The sequence below is a fragment of the Gymnodraco acuticeps genome, unplaced genomic scaffold, assembly GCF_902827175.1.
Source record: "Gymnodraco acuticeps unplaced genomic scaffold, fGymAcu1.1, whole genome shotgun sequence".
NCBI classification, from domain to species: domain Eukaryota; kingdom Metazoa; phylum Chordata; class Actinopteri; order Perciformes; family Bathydraconidae; genus Gymnodraco; species Gymnodraco acuticeps.
The window spans coordinates 733854-756357 of record NW_022989752.1 but is presented as its reverse complement, the minus strand read 5'-3'; the positions used below and the strand labels follow the sequence as shown (position 1 = coordinate 756357).

General features: G+C 39.7%; 1 protein-coding gene across 1 annotated transcript in view; it reads left to right on the top strand.

Moving 5' to 3' along the window:
* Positions 1-22504, top strand: part of ror1 (receptor tyrosine kinase-like orphan receptor 1) — a 128628-nt gene that overhangs the window by 86892 nt on the left and 19232 nt on the right. Inside the window, exons 2-4 of the mRNA XM_034210517.1 lie at positions 1326-1385; positions 9611-9901; positions 10158-10191. Coding sequence (XP_034066408.1) covers positions 1326-1385; positions 9611-9901; positions 10158-10191 — 385 coding nt within the window. The remainder of the gene's footprint in view (positions 1-1325; positions 1386-9610; positions 9902-10157; positions 10192-22504) is intronic.

The following is a 22504-nucleotide window of genomic DNA, read 5'->3' as shown; positions in this document are numbered from 1 at the left end:
GTGTTTCCTTAAGCCAGCAACCCAGAACACAGAGAGAATTTAGACTCACCTTGGGGCCAAGTCTCGATATAATACACACACTGTCATCTTAGGCGCCTCCAGGAACAAACCAGAGAATGATTTTCATTCCTTGAGAAACAACTTTGTAAACTACATTTTTTTCATAAGAATAAGAGATTGTTAGATATTGATTTTCAGTTTAATGATGAGATAACATAAGGAGCATTTTTATTACTAGATATCTGCACTATTATCTATTTTATTGTGTTGCACTGTTGGAGGAGCCAGTGACCTAAGAATGTAATTGTCATAACTACACTGTAGCTATGTACAAATGACAATAAAAGCCTTGAATCTTGACCCTCATAAAGTTGCCCCCCTGTTGTTGTGAGCCTGTTGCCGATCCTCCAGACTCCCTCGCTAACAGGTGCAGAGGCCCAAAGAGCTGCTCATTATGATCGTTTTACAAGCACCACCTCACAGTCATTACCATTCTGACACAGCATGTGTGAAACAACACATTATCACCCAATTACATGTCAGACGCCTGGTCCCGATTCACTACACACTTTCTCCCCAATGTCACCCTGCATACCACACATGTTACAATAGTGTTTTCAGCTTATACATTTGTGGATAAATGGTCTTATACAAATATTTATGATGTGTTGCTGAACTTCATGTGGGTAAGTTATGTTCATGGAAGGTTCACTGATACATTTGTACACACTTTTATCAATGCAAATTCTGGCGTTTTTGGACAAGTTTGAGGAATTTGCTCATGTTAAACTGGCACCAAGATACTGTATACAAACGTATCCGTCTGGAGTCCAAAGAATCTGGAAAGATAAAACTGTTTCTGGTCCCATCCATGTCAGTCCCGTATGTTTAAGTCTCGCAGGCTTTTTCATTTGTGAGGACTCACCTGTGACCTGTGGCAGTGCACACTGGAGCCCATTTTCAGTCTCCTCTCTCCGTTAATGAAAAGCAGAGAGGTGCTCTGTCGTCAGCTGCTAATAATGTAGCATTAAGTCCACGTGGCTCTCTGTTGGGCTGCCTGTTATACATTCAAACCTTTCATCTGCACCAGCAATGTACAATGCGATCACCATATTTTAGATGGGAAAAACTTTTTAAGAACTGTCTGTTTACAGTCTTTTATATTAAAAAAAGGGCCAGCAACGTTGGGATTGTTTATTTAATAAATAATACACCTACAGCAGCATTATTTGAAATGTTTTCTTAATGCATGGTTCATGAACAGGAATTGATAGAGCCAAACAACCGGAAACATACTAATAGTCTTTTTTCTTTTTTCTTTGCAGGGTCTGAGTTTCCCCAGGACCCCAGTGTGATAGCTACCTCTTCATGGAACATCTCTGATGGTAAAGTCACACATAAACAAACGCAAACACACAAAGCAGGTGTCCATTTCAACACGTTCTTCACAAACATCTTTAGAGAAAAACTGGAATATGAAAACACCCGCTAAACATGCTGATACAGTCTCCTCACATTGCAATTAACACGTGCGTCAAACTATTATCCCACATGCGCTGTCTGAAGAAATACACATCCTTTCAGAATGGTCACCTTTTGCAACCCAGAGAACGACCCTTGTTCCAGCGTGAGCCACTGTTGAGGATACTTGATGGAAGGAATTTCACATTGATCCACTCAACATGTGGGAATAAAGCCACAGGTGCACTGCCTTTCCCTAATTTCCACTGACCTACTTTAAGCAACATCTAAAAGTGGCGCTTAATATGTGCTGGTGCTCACTAAATCTCTTTACACTCTGCTCCAGTTTGGTCAAATTATTTATTTTGGATGGATACGACTCTTGGAGCTGCCCAGGTTTAGATCAGCACATCCTGACAGAGGAAGCTTTAAAAGCTCCTGTCAGCAATACAGGATTCAGATCCTAAAGTTTTTCTGGATAAACTAAACCGAGTTATCAGTCAAATCTCACCGTCTCTCCTCAGTTTCCCCGGGGCTTGAAGCGCCAACATCCGCCTAATCTCCCACAAAGTTATCCTGACTTGGAAGTATCTCAACCTGAGACTCTATTGAACTAGACCTTTATTTTAGCTCTCTAAATTTGCCTGGTTTGTTTAGCTCAACTCTTGCAAAGCCAAATCTCCCACAACATCCGTCCCCACAGCAGATTATGTGTACACAATAACAGACATTGTTAAACACAGGCAAAAAAAAGACGGTAGTTTCTGCACATGATTGAACCGTTTAGTCAAGACAAATGATTATGGAGACGAATCAAGGATGTTTAAAAAGTCATAAATACAATGAGGAGTAGTTCCAAACAAATCATAGACAGCTTTATTTTTCCAATACAACATGAAATCTAAAAACAAAGGCTACACGTGTGTGTTCGCGCATAGTAGTGCATCTGTGTATGTGAGATCAGCCCTGTGTCTAACATCTGTTTCTTATCTGATGGATGGATTGTGATTGCACCACTTGTTTTGTCTGCAGGCAGGGAATGGTTTTGATTGACTGAGTAGACAGCATTCAGGTAGCATGGCTTTATCGGCATGCATCAGTAGCAGGAAGTTATCATGCTGAAAGAGGCTCATTATTCGGCTGAAATCAGGGGTGATGATAGTTTAGTAAACTCATTTTCCCTCAGGCTTTCGTTCATTCTTCCCTTCTTTGTTTTATTTCGTCTGTTTTTCTTCCTTTCCTCATCCTCTTCTTCTCAGTTGGAGAGTGTCCTACATTTTAATGAAATGTACCTTTAACCTTAGCTGGCAATGTTACAGTCCCAGCTCCTCAGTGTATCTACAGTGTGTTTACTGTGCAGCCACTCAGGTTTCTGTGTCTTGCTGAGAACAGAATGCCTCGCACGGCTCTGCCTTCAGTAATACACTACATCCACATATAGAAATCCAACGTCTGCGATGAGATGAAAAGGTATTGTGTAACTTTCCTAGTTTGGAACATGTATAGTTTGTGTCCGTTGCGGTTGTGGGGATGTGTGTTTACGTTTGTGTGTCAGTGTTTGATTGTACAAAACCACTGCAAGTAAATGCAGGCTGATGACAGGGCACCATTTAGTCGCCTGCCACATTAAAGGGACAGTCCGCAGCAACGGTTTGAGTTTCACAGTACTCCTGGTGCCAAATACCACAACACTCACCACGAGACAATTACATACAGAGCGGCTTTGTTGTACAGACACTGGCAGGACATCTTTCTCCTTTTCACCTCTCTTCCCATCATCTCCTCTTGTCGCCTCCTCTTGTCTCCGCTTTCATTGATTCTGTTCCCCGCTGCTTAATGGTCAGTTATTATAACAGCTAATGAAGTGTGCAGGCAAACAGCCCCAAAGACCATTTTCTTTTCCAATGACTCAGTTGTGACTCAGTGGGTCTGTTCTCATTTAATATATGAAGTATTTTTTTTTTTTTTAAATAATATAGCTGCACTCAACAGGCACATTAAGTCATTGAGGAACAGAAAATCAATGAAGGCGATACGGTCCACTAAACTTGGTCCACTAGAACAGTGTGAGCACAGATTTCCTGAAGACCCCACATAACTGTTGATAGTTGGAATTAAAAAGAAAACACACCGATACAAAGAAGTAGGCATACACACACACACAGTCATGTGCCCTCATTAAGACAAATGTAACGCCAAAAGCAATGACCTCTGGTTCTACCAGTGTGTGTATTTACAAAATATGAATCGGTTTCATATTGTGTGTGGGTAAGTGTGTTATTAACAGGGGTTAAGACCGGACACTATTGGGAGGGTTGCAACATTTTATTCACCCTGAGAAGATCTAAAATCATGTACCTCTAAGTGTTGGGATATACACAAATATAAATTACTTGTTAAATAATACAGAGACAATTTAAAATCATAGCAGGAAAATAAATGGATTTATTGGCATGACAGAAAGCTGAATCCACTCACACATCAGGAGAAAATAATATATATAACTATGATAATCACCTCCTAGCTAGCAAATCTTTGCTGTTACTATCAATGCTTCATTACAGTTGAAGGTCATTTGCCCTACCAATAACACTGATAACACCAGAGGACTCAAAATGCATTATCAAGCCTGACACCTGGATTCCTGGAAATGTTTACATTCTGGACTAGTCAATAAACAAGAATAACTGTTTCACAAGCAAAGTCATGGAACATTTACAGCTTTTGGAAATGTCACAGTTTACTTTTGTGAGGAGTTGGCTAATGTGACAAATTGCAGTGTAAACAACACAGCAGAATAGAGTTTAATGAGAAAATATTGTTACTTAATGAAACTGACCTAATGCATCTTGATACAGAAGGACGTTGACAGAACAGTCATGTTTCCCACTATAGTACTCAAACAGTCCATTTGCCTCATGACATTTAAAAGTTACAAATGGTAATGCGATTAGACGACAGATTAGATTGAAACTCATACATATTGAACATTTTATTCCTGTTTTTGCATCCCCCTTCTGTTAGAACATGCTTCTTAATGTATAATCATGTCAGAGTTTGACCTATCAATTAGTTACAACCTATTACACTATCCACTGCAGTTTATTATCAGATGTTGCCATGATAATCGATTTAAAGGCTTGTTAACGAACAGAGTACACAGGAGCCTGTGTGAGTGTATTACGTCTTTTTTAGGTGTGTGTGTGTATGGCTGTCAGATATTCGCACTTTGCAGAGTTACTTATCGATATGTCTCTATGAGGTCAAAGTGTTATTATTATTATATTATATATATTATTATTTATTCTTTAAATATGATATTATTTATAATAATACAAATACATTTTAAAAAGGCACTCAGTTCTGCCTTTCTGTTGCTTTCAGTAAAGTAAAACCATTTTTTGTTAAATAACTTGACTTTAAATGTGATTTTCTTTTTAAATAAAACACATTTTAAAGTGCAGTTTTCTTTTGATACTAAAAAAACCTCTATAATTAAATATCTCATCTTTCGCAATGTGCTCAATTGGATAAAACAACGATACATTATCAACACTATGCTGAAGAATCTTTTCTGACTGCTGTGCTTGTGGAAAGAAAGGGCTGTACATATAAGGGAGACCATTGTGTAAGAAAGGAGGACAGATAAAAAGTGGGTGAGAAGAGAGGAGAGTGCTGGTAATACAGTCCATGGTGGGAGTTTCCTCATATTGTCACACACTTGTTAGTACCACATTGCTCTGTTAAGCCTGGGGCTTTAGGGAAGAAAACGTGAGTGTGTGTGTTGTGCACTCTTGTACAGACACACACACACACACACACACACACACACACACACACACACACACACACACACACACACACACACACACACACACACACACACACACACACACAGAGAGGCTATATGCCAAGACAAATCTGCCCACTTCTCTTTTTCACATACACATTGTAGGCACTTGTTTTTCACACCTCATGACAATTTGATAGCCGCAGGCGTCAGATGTAAATAATAACCACAAGGGTTGCTATGGTGACAAAGAGTACCAGATTGTCAGAGGGTGAACTCGGTCTGAAATGCTCTCCACCCAATTTCTATTCCACTTGATATTAGGGGGCTGTTTCAAGTTTTTTTTTGTAGTTCTCCTAAACTGACAATCAGACACTAGCAGACTCTATTTCTTCAAAAGAGTGCAACACTATGACTGCTTCTCCATTTACAGTTTGTATAGGTTTACATCATGTACACCTTAATAATCAACAAAAAATAAACCGGTATATTAAAGGTCCCATCATATGCTTTTTCTTGTTATTACCCGTCCCCTTGTGTTATGTAGCTTTTTCTGCATGTAAAAGGTCTGCAAAGTCACAAACCCTCAAAGTACACCCTGTAGCGAGTAAAACTCTAACACAGAAAATACATGTCTATGCTGCCCCAGAACGCCTCGTTGTATATTTTTCCTTTATCATTTTTTTCTTCTGGGGCATATTGACGTCACTACATCCAAATGGACCAATTGTTCAAAATGGATCAATCCGCGGAGCTCCGCACACACACTCACTCAGACCCCACGCAGCAACCAGGAAACAACACCAGTAATCCAGCTCACACTGTCCGCTCCTCGAGCCTCAAAGAGTGGAGCAGCGAGTGGAGCAGCGAGCGGAGCAGCGTCCCGCCAACACGGCACCCAGACCCCACGCAGCATTCTCATCTGTTTGTCATTACTGGTGTCATTTTCTGGTTGCTAACAAACGCCATTGTAACACATAAACACTGATGTTACTGATGTAACAGTGGTTGACTAACCAGAACAGAGTGGGCAAGCTGACCAATCAGAGCACAGTGGGCTCATAGAGGGGGGGGGGGGGCAGGAGCTCCAACAAGGCGTGTAGGACAGAGAGTGAATACACATACTATACAGAGATGCTGAGAAACCAATGTGATTTTGGAACATTGAACAATGTAAATCTATTCTAGTAGACCTCAACAATGGAATTATGATCAGTGGAAATGGTCAAGACATGTGACCTTTTTAAAATCGAGAGCAAGACATGGAGCAAATTCACAAAAGACTGTGTTAACCTTGTAGTGAAAACTCTTGTTGGCGACCTGGCTTCTGAAATGTTTTTTGTAGACTAAGTTGTTAATCTTCCAACTAATCTCGACCTCCAACTTCGAGACGAAACAGATTTCTTGAAAAAATAAATAAATCCGGATGTTATATATTTTCATTTGTGGAAAACAAGTGGTGTTGGCTATTACATAAATACCCTGACTGATGAATTTTCACGGGTTATTAAACATTGATAAGCATGGGTATCCTTGCCTATAGAGTGGCGAAGTCCCTCCCCTTCCGGGGGACCTCCATGCGACCTTATTTCGGAAAAAGTATGTATTGAAGTCAATGGAGAGAGAAAGATTATCTTTTGATCCCGTTTGAATTGTGCAACGAATTACACATATGATGTTTGTCAATTTAAAAGATAATTTTGCAAGTCAAAAAAATTAAAATGTGCTGTAAAACTGTGAAGTAACACATTTTTTTGTGTGAAGCACTCAATGAACTACAACTCTGGTCTTCCATACGTCACCAACACCAAGATGGCCGTCACGTTACCACATTTCGCCTCTTTCTTTCAGAATGAAGCGAAAAGCATTAAAAGAGGTGAAAATCACTACAAGTCTGGCCATGTTGAGAACTGTACATACACAAACTGTGACTTTTTTGATATGGAAATAATTTTGTAAGATTTACAAACATCATATGTGTAATTCGTGGCACAATTCAAACGGGATCGAAAGATAATCTTTCTCTCCCCATTGACTTCAATACATAATTTTTCAGAAATAAGGTCCCATGGGGCGGAAGTAGATGGGTGTGACTTCGCCACTTTATACAAGTGTGTGCCTCTTCTCAGCCTCTCCATTCACACAGATTGAATTTTGTCAGACTAGTATTTGAGATTCCCCAGAATGTGTTTTCCTCCTTTGTTTGTTTAGTGTGTAACCAAGAGCATTTCTGCATACCTAAGATTGGTTTTGGGGTTGAGGGAACTTTCCAGAAGTTTTTTTAAGACATCAACACCAATGTTTTTCCAGCACATTAAACTCTTAGGTGGCCCTCCAAGATTGTTTTTTCCTGACCACCTTCAGGAAAAATCTGGTTTTGTAGATAAACATACAAGGCTGTTTTGATTTGTCTTGTCCAACACCATCTTTACTCAAAACACTGAGTTCTGACAGCCTCATGTTCACTCCTCAAGGTTATTTGTACTTATCTTTTCAAAAGCCGGGAAGAACACTTTTGCAGGATAAGCCATAATGAAAAGTGAAATCAGGTGTCCAACTGCATCATAACATGCAAAATCAGGCTTTAAATAGGTGCGGAGTTGTTTTGCCAGTATGTTGTATTTTTAAATATCTGACTAATTGATTGCAGTAAGTATTGCTTGGTTGATGTAATTTAGTGGGAATGCTGATACAGCATTCCAACTACTTGTTGGACTATGGACGAATTATTTATTATTATTATTCCGCCGGGTTATTTTGTCCCTCTTCTGCTCCCACATTCCACATCGCAGAAACATCAAAACGTTCAGCTCGATCAGGAATCGATGGCTATTACTTTTCTCATTCATAACTTTCATAATTCCAGAGATATATCCCATAATTCATCACATTTTTAACATGGAAGTCAATGGAGAAACTCTTCAAACTTGAAAAATCTTCATGCGACTTCAACTGCTAATTCCTTCATACCTTCATACTTCATACTTTCACTCAGAAACCTCATTCCAATTTTAAGATGTTACACATCTTTCTGACATTATCTCATTACACAACTTTTAAATCAGATTCCTACTTTTAGAGATATTAAACATTGTTCAGACCTTGGTAAAGAGGCCTTCTTCAGATTTTAACATTAATGTGTATTGCGCAGCTCGTTAAGGCTAGAGTGCATGATGTCACAGGTAGAGTGGAGGAGAGCTTGAAATTCGCCTTCATATATTTTTTAAAAACCTGCCATAATTCCCAAACCCTACACTCCTTGGACATCATGTTTCATGGAAAATGTAGGAAAACATCTCTTAGCTTGACAAATAAAAAAAAAAATAAGCAAAAATATTCAACAAAATGCCTCTTGACGGCATGAAGTGACAAAAACTTTCAACATGTCTCCATTAAGGCCCATTGTAAATTCAGCGTGATTATTCCTCACAGCAGCAGCCGCACACCTTAAATTAATCTGCCAAAAAGGCCACATTATTGACCCGAAAGTACACAAAAAGCACACTTCAGACGCTCAGGGTCCTTGAGATGTTTCACGCGTTGAAATTTCACCAATATCTGTTACGGTTCAACAAAATGAGGTTTATCTCTCATTCAGAACAATGGAAAGGCTCCCCTCTCACTGATTACTGCACATCACCATGGAAACCTTTGGTCTCTGGGCTCAAGCACAGGTGTTTCATAACGTAGTTAGCTCAAACATAAACACCTGTGTGTTGGAGATATGACATGATGATGTCATAACTCCAACTGACAGGCTCATAACGCCACCAAACATCACATGATGGTTAACACTAAAGCCCTGAACAGCTCTACATCAAATCTATGTTACGTAATGTGGTGTTACTATGGCAACGCCTCGCTATAAAACACGATGTCGCTGTAACTCCAATGGACACGGTCCAATCGTCCCCCAATTTTCACTTGTATATCACCGGTCCATGCCTCAACAGCTCTACGCCAAGCGCCTTATGGGGTTTCATCAAATGTCGTTGCCATGGCGACAGATCACTCGCCATCAAGTTAGTTCAAAAGTTTGCAGTTAAAATATTCTGCTGCTTTTCCAAGCCTTTTTACTTTCTTTTCTTCTCTTATCACACATTCAAGCCCCCAGTGTTCATGTGTCATTTCAATCTAAATTCTTCACTTTCTTCTTACACATTACATTTCAGCATAGCAGTTCAGCGTCAGCTTTTCAGCATAAAGCATTCCCACTAGCAATTTCTTCAGAAATTGCATTCTCTAGTTAGTTCTTGGCCTTCTACAGTGCCTTGTACAATGTCTCCCTATCCTTTTTTGACTCTTATTTATCATTTTTCTTATTCTTCTCTTTCAACACCTTTCTCCTCTGTCTTCCAGGGTCCTTCTTCATCCGCCTTGAAGCTCCCATGAACAACATCACCACCTCTCTGGGCCACACAGCCGAGCTTTTCTGCCGTGTGTCCGGCAACCCACCGCCTGTCGTGCGCTGGCTGAAGAACGATGCCCCGGTGGTGCAGGAGCCTCGACGGATCTCGTATCGATCCACGCCGTACGGATCACGCCTCCGCATTCGCAACCTGGACACTACTGACACGGGCTACTTCCAGTGCATGGCTACCAACACACAGGGGACCGTGTCCACGACAGGCGTGCTCTTTGTCAAATTTGGTAAGAGCAGAGAGCAGTTTCTGCCAAGCATTTACAAGCTTGTTGGCAGGCAGATCTCACAATCAGGTTGTACACCCTTACTGTGACAAACAAGAAATGTTTTCCTACTCATCTTTTCCTTTTAGAGATCTGGCTCCTTTCAGTAACACTCCTCTCAACCTATTCTTGCTTGTAGCTGGCAGCTTGTGCAGAGAAAGATCTGGGAGCAATATTGTTTATCCTCTTGTAAAAAAAATCCCCTTGTCTCCTTTTCCAGATCCACTCCCTACTCTCCTGCCAGGAAGGCCAACGTAAGTTTATATTTTTTCTATCCGTCTTTTAGTTCTCTATCTTCTCTCTGGCACTCGATTCATGCTGTTCTTAGAGTACTATAATCTTATAAATGCACATTGCAAATGCATACATTTTACAATTTGCATACTTATTCATGGCTTGCAACTATGTTTTATTCTTGATGGGTGTCAAAATCTGAGCTTGAAGTTTGCAAATGTTGTTATAGGTGGTCCTGGACCACATAAAGGCAGAAGAAGACCTAAACTAAATTTGATTTTCTATCTGTTCTGATAATCATGTGTGGGCGTGTTTTCCGATAATGTCCATAATGGAAACAAATTTAATTACAGAGAATTTGAAGGTCATGACTTTATAGATAAACTAAAGACAAAGTTACAGTTCAGTGAATTCATTAAGGAGCGTACACCAACATTCCCACTGGTTGCTGACATACTGTCTGCTGATACCGACTGAAACGAGGAAAATGCTGCATTGTGTTTCTATCTTGTACTTCTCATGGCAATGCATGGCCTCCTTTGATATATAGAGCCAGCCTAAAAGTACTCAGAAGGACTTTTTTATTGAGGACTCACTGATATTATAACACTGCTTGGTCTGTAATTTTCTATTTTATTGGTGCAGTTCTCAGTGTGGCTAAATGAATATTTAATATGCGCCTTTTAGATCCCAAATGCCTGATGTTGTATACTGCTGTTTCCGCCCAACCATCTCAGCTCACATGGTTCACATTTGAATGTGGACTGCGCACACTTAGCCGTGGGCCACAGTCGGTATGTGGACCATGAGGACTGTTGGGCGGGAGCAGAACAAAGCAGATGTTGACATCCGAAACACACTGACACAGGTCAGTGTAGTAGATGAAAAACAAATAGTTTGGAGGTAACTTTTGCCAACTCTGTTTTAGAAAAAAAACAGGGCATTTTTGTGGGACTTGAAAAATAGTAATTTGGGCATACATTTGCTGTTTTAAATGTAAATGAATCCCATAAGCATAGAGTAAACACCTAGTGCCAACACACACATGTAAGAAAAGTATGTATTTATTTGTATTATTTCTTTGGGTGTTTTTCCCTTCTGCCCCTCCTTCGTTTCTATACTGCTTGTGGTATTCGAGAAACTAGCTCACTTGGGTTAGGCTGTGTTATTTGATTTTTAGAAGACTAATCAGTAAATAGGATATGATTTAAAATGTAAACGTTTTTAATTCATTTCTCTTTAGGGCAATAATGTGACACTCATCTGCCTCCAGGGCAATAATGAAGTTATTATAATTAAGAGTGAAAGTCTTTGGTCTACTGAGCTAAGTTGATACATTTAAGTCAGAGTCTAAAGTATTGCGGCCTGAAATGAGCAGTATAGAAAAATGATGCACATCTGTGTCTCTCTTTGTGGTTTCTTTTCTATATAACTTTTTATAGTCGCCTAATTAGCTGCAAGCTGTTTGAATGTACAGTAAAACCAACCAGAGTCCTAATCTCTTTACATGCACATCAAATTAAATAGGGTAAGGAGGGTAGCAAATGAAACCAAACGATACAAAATGTTTTAAATAATTATCCATAAGTGCTTTCCACTTTAATATTATCATGTTCTTGGCAAAAGTGCAACTCCTGCCCAAATAAAAAAATATTTTGAGTCTGTTGAACACACTTCGAACTTTCCCTGCTCCTTTGATTTTCACAGGATCAAAGGAGTTGAGCTGGATGATTTTCCCAAATTACATTATGGCAAGGCTTGCTGCCATGTTCCATCAAAACTGCTGGCACATAGTGGATATCAGACACTTACTAAATCCACTCTCACAGTGAGACGACTACACACACATACACACACATTTGAGCACAAACTCATGCTCCGTTTTAAACATCTGTTTCTACCATTCCTATGTTTACATGTTTTAGATTTTTGGACACTGTGACAACACCAGCAATAAACTAAAATGGAAATACATATTGATAAGAAAATGGGAGGATGAATTTTAGGCTAAATTACAAGCGTTTTTGAGGATGATCATGAGGGTTCTTTAATCCAATTTCTCACAACAGAAAAATGATTTTTGCAGCAATCTGATAAAGAGAAGCAAATCCATCTGGATATTTTGAAGCCTGTATATGCTTAAGTAAGTAAGTACTTTTTTGAAACCACTAAGGGTTTTGTTCTTGCCAAAGGATCATGATGCATTTTAAGTTAATTTCCAGGCTATACAAATGTATAAATGTCTTCAAAGACTTTTCAGTTATATTCCTTAATTTGAATTAGTTCCATGAAAATCCACATGATGATGATGCAAGGCAAATACTTTGTCTGATTTTCCTTCTGAGGGAATTACGTTTTTAGGACTCCTATAATCTAAACATCTCAAGGATTCCAACTCGTTGAGGTACAGCTTTCTCCACACGATAAGCTACATTACACTTTGCAAGTTGGAATACATTAGGTTCACCTTGTGTTTTTTTCCCTGCAACCTTGTGAAGGGAAGTGTTGAGCTGAAGACTAGCATGCAACCGTGAGTCTCATTACAGTCATTACAGACTTCATTTAAACGGACAGGGGCCTCCTTTGACAGCTGCCGAGCTGCGGTGGTGGTGGGCTGATTATTGCTGCTGCGCATCATTAGTGCCACGGCAAACTTATTAGCTGTAAAGTAAGGTGGCAGGCCGTCAATAAGACAAGGTCACAGAATGATGACATGTGATGACCTGCAAGCGCTTACCTCATGCCGCAGCTGTTCAAACGTCACGACTTCTGGTCTTTCTCGTCTGGTCTGAAGTTTTTGGAAAGACATCTGGTCCAAAAGCTTGTCAGTTCAAGTGAAATATACTTTTGTAACTTGCACTCTCTCCCATTTTGTCTGTGTTCAACAGAGAGCTCAGTGGCTTCCATTTTCTTGGGGCAAATTAGCCACAAATATTACTTACAAACTTGAGGGAAGATTTTTTGTCACCCACCTGAAGCTGAACATAACATGAACTTGTTGTTGTCTTTGCTTCGGTCTGATTTCCATCCTCTACGCTGGGCTTAAGTATACTTGTTTGTTTGTTTGTTTGTAGCCTTTATTTAACCAGGTGAAAGCCCCTTGAGATCAAAAGATCTCTTTTTCAAGGGTGACCTGCAGGACATTAGTTACACATGTAACATAAAAACAACAGAACAACAATAAGGATGACATACAACATAATGTACAGGGTACAGTTTACAAACTCTATTTACAGAGACAGGTACCATGAGTATCAAACAGCATGTCACCCAGCTGAGTTTTAAAATGATGCAGGGGAACCAAAGTGCTCAGTTTTAAACATGTTTGCAGACTGTTCCAATTTAGTGGAGCTGCACAACTAAAAGCTTTCTTCCCTAAGACAGTCCTAGCACTTGGCACATTTAATAAAACAACATCATGAGATCTCAGGCAATATGTACTTTCAATTTGTCGAGAGATCAGAGAGCAGATATAAAAAGGTAGTTTACCCAACATGGCTTTGTAAATGAACATGTACCAATGACTGAGCCTCCGTACAGTTAGTGAAGGCAGACCTGCCTTGGCATACAGGGTACAGTGATGAGTAAGTGCTTTACAGTTAGTAACAAATCTCAGGGCACTGTGATAGGCGGCATCTAACTTTTCCAGGCAATGGGCAGGTGCATTCATATACATCAAATCACCATAGTCCAGCACAGGTAAAAAGGTCACAGAGCCTTTTCCTGGCTTCAAAAGAGAAACAGGACTTGTTTCTGAAAAAGAAACCTAGTCTAACCCTCAGCTTTTTAAGCAGGTTATTGACATGAAGTTTAAAAGTAAGACAATCATCAAGCCAGATACCTAGGTATTTATAACTGGTAACCACTTCAAGTACTTGTCCTTGCATAGTAACAATATCCAAAACAGGCTCTGGTGTCTTTTTAGCTTTTGAAAATAGCATTACCTTGGTTTTATCAACATTTAAAATAAGCTTAAGTTCAGCAAGCTGAGTCTGAATAATGTTAAAAACAGCCTGTAATTTAACACCAGCCTCCTTAATGGAGGGACCTGCACAGTACATCGTTGTATCATCAGCATAAAAATGTAAAGTAGCATCATCCACATTTTCACCTAAACTGTTGATATATATGGAGAATAAAAGTGGACCTAAAACAAAACCTACTGTGTGTGTGTGTGTGTGTGTGTGTGTGTGTGTGTGTGTGTGTGTGTGTGTGTGTGTGTGTGTGTGTGTGTGTGTGTGTGTGTGTGTGTGTGTGTGTGTGTGTGTGTGTGTGTGTGTGTGTGTGTGTGTGTGTGTGTGTGTGTGTGTGTGTGTGTGTGTGTGTGCGTGTGCACGTGTGTGCGTGTGCACGTGTGTGCGTGTGCACGTGTGTGCGTGTGCACGTGTGTGCGTGTGCACGTGTGTGCGTGTGCGCGTGCGTGTGTGTGCTGTTCGATGGTTTTATGTAAGATTTAGGCAGCTTCCAATGTGGCTGTCTAGGACCAGAGCAGAAAACTAGAGCTGAGAACAAATACAGGAAGGAGAAGACAGGTTGAGAACAGGAGAGATGGTGGAACATTTGAAGCATTCATTTTGCCTTAAGCTCAGGCCTTTTTAGATTTCTCAGTTTTCTTTCCAGTGCTGTTCTTAAAGTCTGAAGTTAGTATTTCAGAGCAAGTCTTAAGCCGAGTTAGAAGTTTTCATTGGCATATTGTACATTTAAATCAAAATATTTCAGCTCTTGGACTGTCAAAATGACAAAGTTGATTTTTCCTTTTAAATAATTTGCTAATAATATATATACGTAGCTGAGACCAGCAGCAGGTTAGCTTAGCTCATGATAAAAACAAAGAAACATTTGTTCCTGGCTCAGTCTAAAGGTAGCTAAATATTTATACAAACACCTCTTAAGATCGCAGTTTAACACGTTATACCTCATTTGTTGAATCCATACAAAAGAATAATTGTAAAAGTGGCACTTTGTGGTTTTATGGGGCGTTAGCTGTTCCTTTTATACAGTATAAGCTGTTCCTTTAAATTCTCACCAAAGTCTCAAGTTCTCCTTTCGTGACTCAAATCCAAGTGTCATATTTATAAACCAGTTTATTTTCTTATACGAAGTTCATCAGAATGCCACAATTCTAGGTAAATAAGAAAAAGATCAGTGCATCGCCTCTATTTTGTGCTTTTTCTCCTCCCTCCATATTCCCCCTTCCCTTCCTCTCCTCCCCTCCTTGGAGATGTTTTAATAGAGCCAGAATAAACACAGGGTGAGGGGAAAAAGTCTCGCCTGCCAAAATTAGACCCCAAACTTTATGCGTCGCTCTCTGTGCGTGCCACACTTCCTTCATTTGTGAAAAAAAAATGGAGATGGCGGGAGAGTGAAGGGAGTGAAAGAAAAACAGTGTTAGCAGTGTAGGAGGAGGATGGTACCATTAACTCTCCTGGGTTCCATGTTGTTCTTTGAACCCCTGGTTCTACGGGATTGGAGGCGTTCAGGTGTGATTATCTGAGTTATCCAGCAGAAGGTTTAGCTCAGATTAGAAGCAGGAAATAACTCCTGACGAGGCCTGCGCGCATGATGCAAACCTCAGGCCAAAACTGTCCATGACGCAATTTTTCAATATAATTAATCAATGGGATTAATTCATCAGATGCGTTATGAAGGCAGGAGCTGAACTTTAAATTACTTTTATTTGTTCTTTCAGGTTTATTGTTTTTCTTTTTGTATGCTAGAGCTATTTTAATAATGTATATGAATTACACTAAAGCAATGACAGAGTTGCAAAGCAAAGACATTAACAATATATTTAGGTTTTTTGAGCTGAGACTTGTTTTATTTAATTCATATAAGTCATGATAACTTTCTTGTAGCACTCGGGGACAGGTTGGGGGGGTTTGTCAAGCATGACAGATGGCTTGTGGGTTTGTGAAAATACTTTTTGAGTTGAAATTGTGCATCATCTGCAGCTCTAATCAATATTTGTATTATAACAATGGATACAAACACATTGCATGGTGACTCTGTGTTTCCCCTCACCTCAAAGGAGCTTTAGCGTCCGTCCGCTCATTGCTTTGGTTTTAAGGTTCACAACTTCACTGTTCTGGTTCAGTATTACTGCTCTTATAAAGCCATTTTTGGCCGCACCAATCAGCTGTTTCCAGAATAAAAGCTCTGATAGAGCCACTGCCCAGCTCCAGATGGATAAAGTTAGCAACTAGCTGGTAAACATATAGAGCCAATTAGCAGCTACCCTCAGGAGTGGGCAGTGCTCAAACTGGGTAAATATAGGACTTGTGTTCATTTGGTGGCCAGAAACACAACAATTCTTGTATGATTTCCAAGATACAGCTTTTATATATACTTCGAAAAACAGTCTATATGCAACACACAGTCTCTATCTGTGTTTACAATAGAGGGGTTTTCTCCCCATTTGAAAAAATTAATACCACTACACCCTGGCTGTCAAGGCTGTTTAAATTACTCAAAACTTTCCCCACCACTTTTCTCTCAGCACTGGCAGAAAAGCAAATACAAAAATAGCTGCTGTTTTTTTCTTCTTCATTCTTTTCCCTCCACCGAGCCTCTCTGTATTGGAGAATAAGGAGGAAAGGTTTAACAAAAGACTGATTTTCAGTGGTTGACTTTTCTGCTGCCTGCATACAGTATATACCTGTTAGAAATGGTGATTGACAGTATTTGGTAGAAGCTGTGCTCTGCTGTTCTTCTGTTCATTATTCCACCTTGAATATTAAAATACCTTATTTGAACAATATTTGACTCCCAAACATTGATTTAAATCTCTGTTGACAGTTAATTCAACAATCACACATGCATGAAAGTGCTGGTTTGTTATGGTTAAGTAGCTACATCCATAAGACCTTTCCTTTCACTTTTGTACGTTTTCTATTAATTTGTCAGTAAAGATCTTAAATGTTAGGTATAATTACAAGATTTGATGTGATTACTCTAATCAGGTTTGTTTAACCGTGATACTGTGTAAACACACACACAGTATGACTTTTCCTGATCTTGTGTGTGGCAATAAACCCTCTGTAATTGGCCAGCTGTCAACACACTTGGATTAAATTGACCTCAGAGCTGGCAGGACGGGCCTCACGGTGCCCCCGCTGCCAGCAGCCCACCGGCAATCCAATTATACATGAGAAGCATCAAAGAGTTAAAAACTAAGCAGTAATTTAACAGTGTATCGACAGGACTGTAGCGTGTGTCTCACCTACAGCAGTGCATGGGTTGATTGACAAATTAGTTTAAGCAAGTAGTTTCCCAAATGTGTAATGGTTTGAAGATGTCAGCTTCATCTTGAAGCTTGCTCATGCTTGTTTGAAGGTATTAGGCGCTAAAATATGTGTGTACAGTAATCAAAATAGATTTATTGATACCCTGAAACATCTTATCTCTTCTCCTCTCCGCTCTACAGCAGCTGTTGTGAAAGGCTTGTACTTATCATGTCTGTGTGATTAGCATCTGATTTATTAAGACGTCAGGTAATGCTTTTTACTGTAGGTGTGTTCAGTGTAGGAGGATAAAAGGATGCCGTCAAGGGGTGTTATCAGGCAAACATCAGCAAAGTACCCAAAATCCTCATTAAGGAAGGCACAACATGTCAAAGCATCTACTTATGCTGCAATTAAGCTCTTAACTAGAATCATTATTTACAGACTTTATGGCAGAAATGTTGCTCTCAGCTTTATCTATCTCTCAAGCTCAACACCAATGTAACTCTAAGGCATGGATGCAAATTGCCGCTAGGTAAATGTCTTATAATTAATGAGATTGACAGTGCATTAGCTTCTAGATGGAAATTCGAATTTAATGAGGATACAGGCACAACTCCATGTCTGCTCTTTTTCTCTGTCAACATAACATCAGTTTTTGTTGATATTGTGTGCATGTATTATTGTTTTTAATTCATAATCAGTCCAGCTCCCATGCAGTCTTTTCGTGGTGCCTTCACCTTTTTCTGCAGTCTTCCTGTACATACAAGGTATTTAGATTTTACCCCTCCAACTACAGCCCTTTTAACATAACTGCACCTTTAAACCACATGCTTTTGGAAGTGTCCACACAAAATTGCACATACCAATTTACAATTCACACGAATTCAATTATTAGATTTTCTCCAATTGTTCCAGGATTCCTCTCTAGATGTAATTCAATGTTTAATAATAAAGGAAATATATTCTATCCAGTTTTTTGTCCCAAGCTGGATGAGAACCTCAAAAATACGACTTTGAGAAGTGACTGTGCCTGGCCAATAGGTAGTCTGGCGCATAACCCTACATACATTTGAGATGAAGCTTCTGTTAAGATGTGTGTAGATGTTGTTACTATTGGACAGAGCCCTGTTTGCTTCTTTTACAGTTTTCCAGTCATTTGTAATTTAAGCCAAGCTAACTGGGTGCCAACTGTAGCTTCATATTTACAATAATACGCCCCTGACCAGTAGTACAATCTGAAATGAGGCACAAAAGTTTAGCTAAAAAGCTAAACACCACTCCACCACTGCTGGCCTCAGCCTACAGTATGTGTTGTTTTTGGTCACAATAGGCGCTTAACTTAAGCTGTATTGAGAAGCTTTGGATTTTGGTTTCACTTCTCCTCACCTCAGTGCCAGTGTCAACACCGCTGTGGTTCTTAGAAGCTGGCCAGGATTGATGATAATTTGCTCCAAGCATTGCCTCTATTCCGACTGAGAGGATGACAGGCCCACTCAATTGTTGGATGCACTCCTTTGCCACATACTGATCCACTTCAGCACCTCCACATCAGATCTACGCAGGATTTTTTGCTTCACTTATTTCAATTTTCGGATCCGTTTAAAAACAATATGTATTTCACTCTAGAGCTCTTTCAGACAATGTTCTACCTGCCAACAAAAGGCTCTGCACTTTCTCAACCAAGAGCTGTTGCAATATTCCCAAATTGCTTAGTAGTCCTGCCAAACATGGAAAATGGATTGAACTTGTATTGGCAAGATGTAAAAAGGGATATTAGGTCAATGTTTTACATTAATTGATACACAAGTAAAGACACAAATGGCTATTGAGACTTTTTCTTCACCTCTGTCCTCTATTCCTTTGCGAGCCTGCAGTAGACAGGGGCTTTTTCTGTCTCAGACGGCACATATGCACACTGGCAGTTCTACATAAAACACAGAGTCAAAGAACTGCACACACAGTCACTCTTTACAAACCCTATCTCTCACACATGTTTAGTTAAGCCCTCGGTGGGTCTTAATTGCCGTCTTGTTGTGGATTCTTTTTAGGGCAGTGCTGATTGATTGGGGATCAGGGCCCTAATATGGCTCATTGGGGACAGGCCCTTTGACATGGCCTGGTCCCAGGGGGAGGGTACTGTTTGAAACCAGAGCTCCCACCACAGCCCCCTCCCACAAGCCTGAATACCTCTACTAAATGCTGCCCAGGTCAGGGGGCTCCACACACATACGGGCATGTCAACATACACACGTTGGGACTGTCATGATGTGTAGCCAACTTAAACCATTAAAGCAATTTACATTATTAGGTGTAAGTCTGTTTTTACACATCTTACCGCACACGCGAGTTTCATACACAACTCATTATGAACAAGGCTTTCACACTCAGCCTGGACAGGCCCTCCTTCCTGTTTCCTGGTTCCCAGAATGCCCCATGTCTGTCTCTTGGTGATCCTGCTGGCAGGTCTGGTCAAGGTCAGGTCTGGTAAGAAAGTTGTGTGTGTTTTTGTGAATCACAGTTTCTCCCTGAGGGTTATGGGGCCTATAAGAAGGTTGTGGGGTTTCCCTGAACTTTGCCCCAAACCTCCCATGAACACACATAACACACACACTCCTTTAAGAAAAAAACACATATACATGCAGACAAGTATGCACAGAAAGTGTTCTTTATTTGCCCTTAGCAGTGGTGTTGAGTGTGTAAGAGAAACAGAGGAAGGCACAGTGTATTTCGAGGTATGAAGAGAGGCTTTTGTTGTTAGTTTCTGAAAGCCACGAGCCAGAGGATATTCAACTATTTGTAGAGCTCAACATGATCAATGCAGTTACATGTAACTGTGAGTTTTTCTTAAAGGAAGCTCTGTCAGTTAAAGCTAGTTTATTAATCAGTTTTATAATAATTTGCCCTGGCGCCTACCAACTAGCCTGCATATTGTATGACTAGAACACTGTTGGTGTTAGGATGAAGAAGCACTTTCATCTCTTTTGTTTAGAGAAGATTTTACAAGCAAGATAAACATAGGCAATGTTTCCTTTGCTAATTCACTTTAGTGCAAATCTGTGGAGGCTTCTTAGGGAACTTCGTCATTGTATGCTCCAGTGTCAACAGGATTATAAGCTCTGCTGCTTGTTGTTAACCCTTTTGACATATCTATGCCTCTGTGGAATTGAGCCAGAATAGCCTGAAAGAGAAATGTTAGGTTCAGTATCTCAGGCTGCCAGTAGTCGTTGACAGTAAAATAACTCATACAAAATAGCACATTTTAGATGCCCGTATTCACTCCAATGTTGTGTTCACCAATATATTTTTTTAAAGGGAAAATCATTTTTATACAAAAATATTAGTTGTCAGTTTAACCTGTTCCTTAAGTTCGGCTCTCCTGGTGGACAACGCATCAAATTATGGAGAAGGAAAGCGAGAAAAGGGAGGTGGTTTGTGTTGTAAATGTCATACTTGAATATCATTTGAGGAATTTAGATTAGAGACTAGTACTTCAAGCTTCAACATAAATTGCGTTTCAAGTTTCAAAAGTTTGAAGCACACGGAACCTCAAAGAATGTAACAAGAGGAGTTTTATAAAAGGTCAAAGGTCTATATGTAACCACTTCACCAGTCTGATATAATGATTACGTAATACTTCTATATTTTGCAGTCATCCCTCCTCTGTACTTCTTTTCTCTGGCCTCAATCAATTTAGAGCTGACTCTAGGCAGGAAGTTCTTAACACACAGAAGAGCGGATATTACATAAACAACATACTTGTGGACCATGTTGTAAATATGACCGACAACTCTTAAGAGTGTGTGTCAGACCCTAGTGCCAATTGAATAATGTGCTAGTTAGTCCCCTTTGTTTTAAGAGTGCAGGAGCCTTTACATTATCTTTTATTAGGAGATCTGGAGCCATTTCGTCTCGAGACCTCGCTAAAAAAGCAGGACTATTAGCGAGGTCCACTATTAAAGTCATTCTTTAATGAAGTGTTGTGATTTACCTTACTGCTGTGCCCACAATATATTTCTTCGACGGTTTAGGCTTCACCAAGGAGTTTTTTTTACTTTTCTTCCCCAAAATCCTAAGGAACTTCAGACAACATGCCTAACTCTCTGAATGTTCAGTGTGGGTTTAATGTGTAGGCCGAGAACGCAATAATTGTAGTGATACATATAGCAGACACAGAGGTTTTCCAGCCAAAAAGAAATACTAACTGGTGTATAAGTCATAAGTAGTCATTAGTAATTATTGCATTGTATTCTGGTATAATGAGGCAGCTGTCAACGGATTAATTCTTGAATGCAAAAAAAGTAAATCATTTGTCAGAAAGGAAATTTGTGGCAATTGGACAAAGACATACAAAGCAACTTTACGGCTTAGTTAGTATGTATAAAGTTGGATATCCTTCAAATAGACTTAAGCCCTTTTATGTTTGTTTTCTGTGTCCTACAGACACCTTTGACGGCAGTGTGTGTAAAGAGAGATTATTTATTGGCTCCAACGTGCGACAGTGTTTCCCTTCCCCCTAATACACGCCTTTAGTGACTCTTAATAGCTCACATGAAGGATTATTCCACTTTCCTCAGGAAGCAGCTTGTGTTCAAACGTGTGTCTTCTTGTTCCTCAAGCACCGTCAGTAGCCAGTCAGCCAAAACATGTGTCCTCCTGTCTTTTTTAAGTGTCTGCCTTTGTGTGTTCGGATTGAGATCTGTGATCAAGGCAATAAGCTGTCGTAAATCATGCAGGAAAAAGTATACGTGTGTGTGGGGGGTTACATGCTGTCTAAATCACAGAAGTAGCTTTGCTCTCGGCTATCTCTTTTTCATGTTCTTTTCTTTTGTGCTTTCTTTGCTTTTCCTGTTATTATTATTTCCACACGGATGATTCAGGGAAGCCTGGAGTCAATTTGAGGAATGCTAATAAGAAAAACTAAAGACAAGACATTTTTACAGCCAAAAATATGGAACCAAAGCATCAAGTTTGTGAAACTGCTGCAGGGAAGAATTTTCTTTTTCTTTTTAAAAACAGATCACAAACCACCATTATACATCTTTGTTATATCAAGTTGGACCTTCCTGGTTAAAGAATGATGGACTTGATCGGTACAAGTTATTGGGTCTTC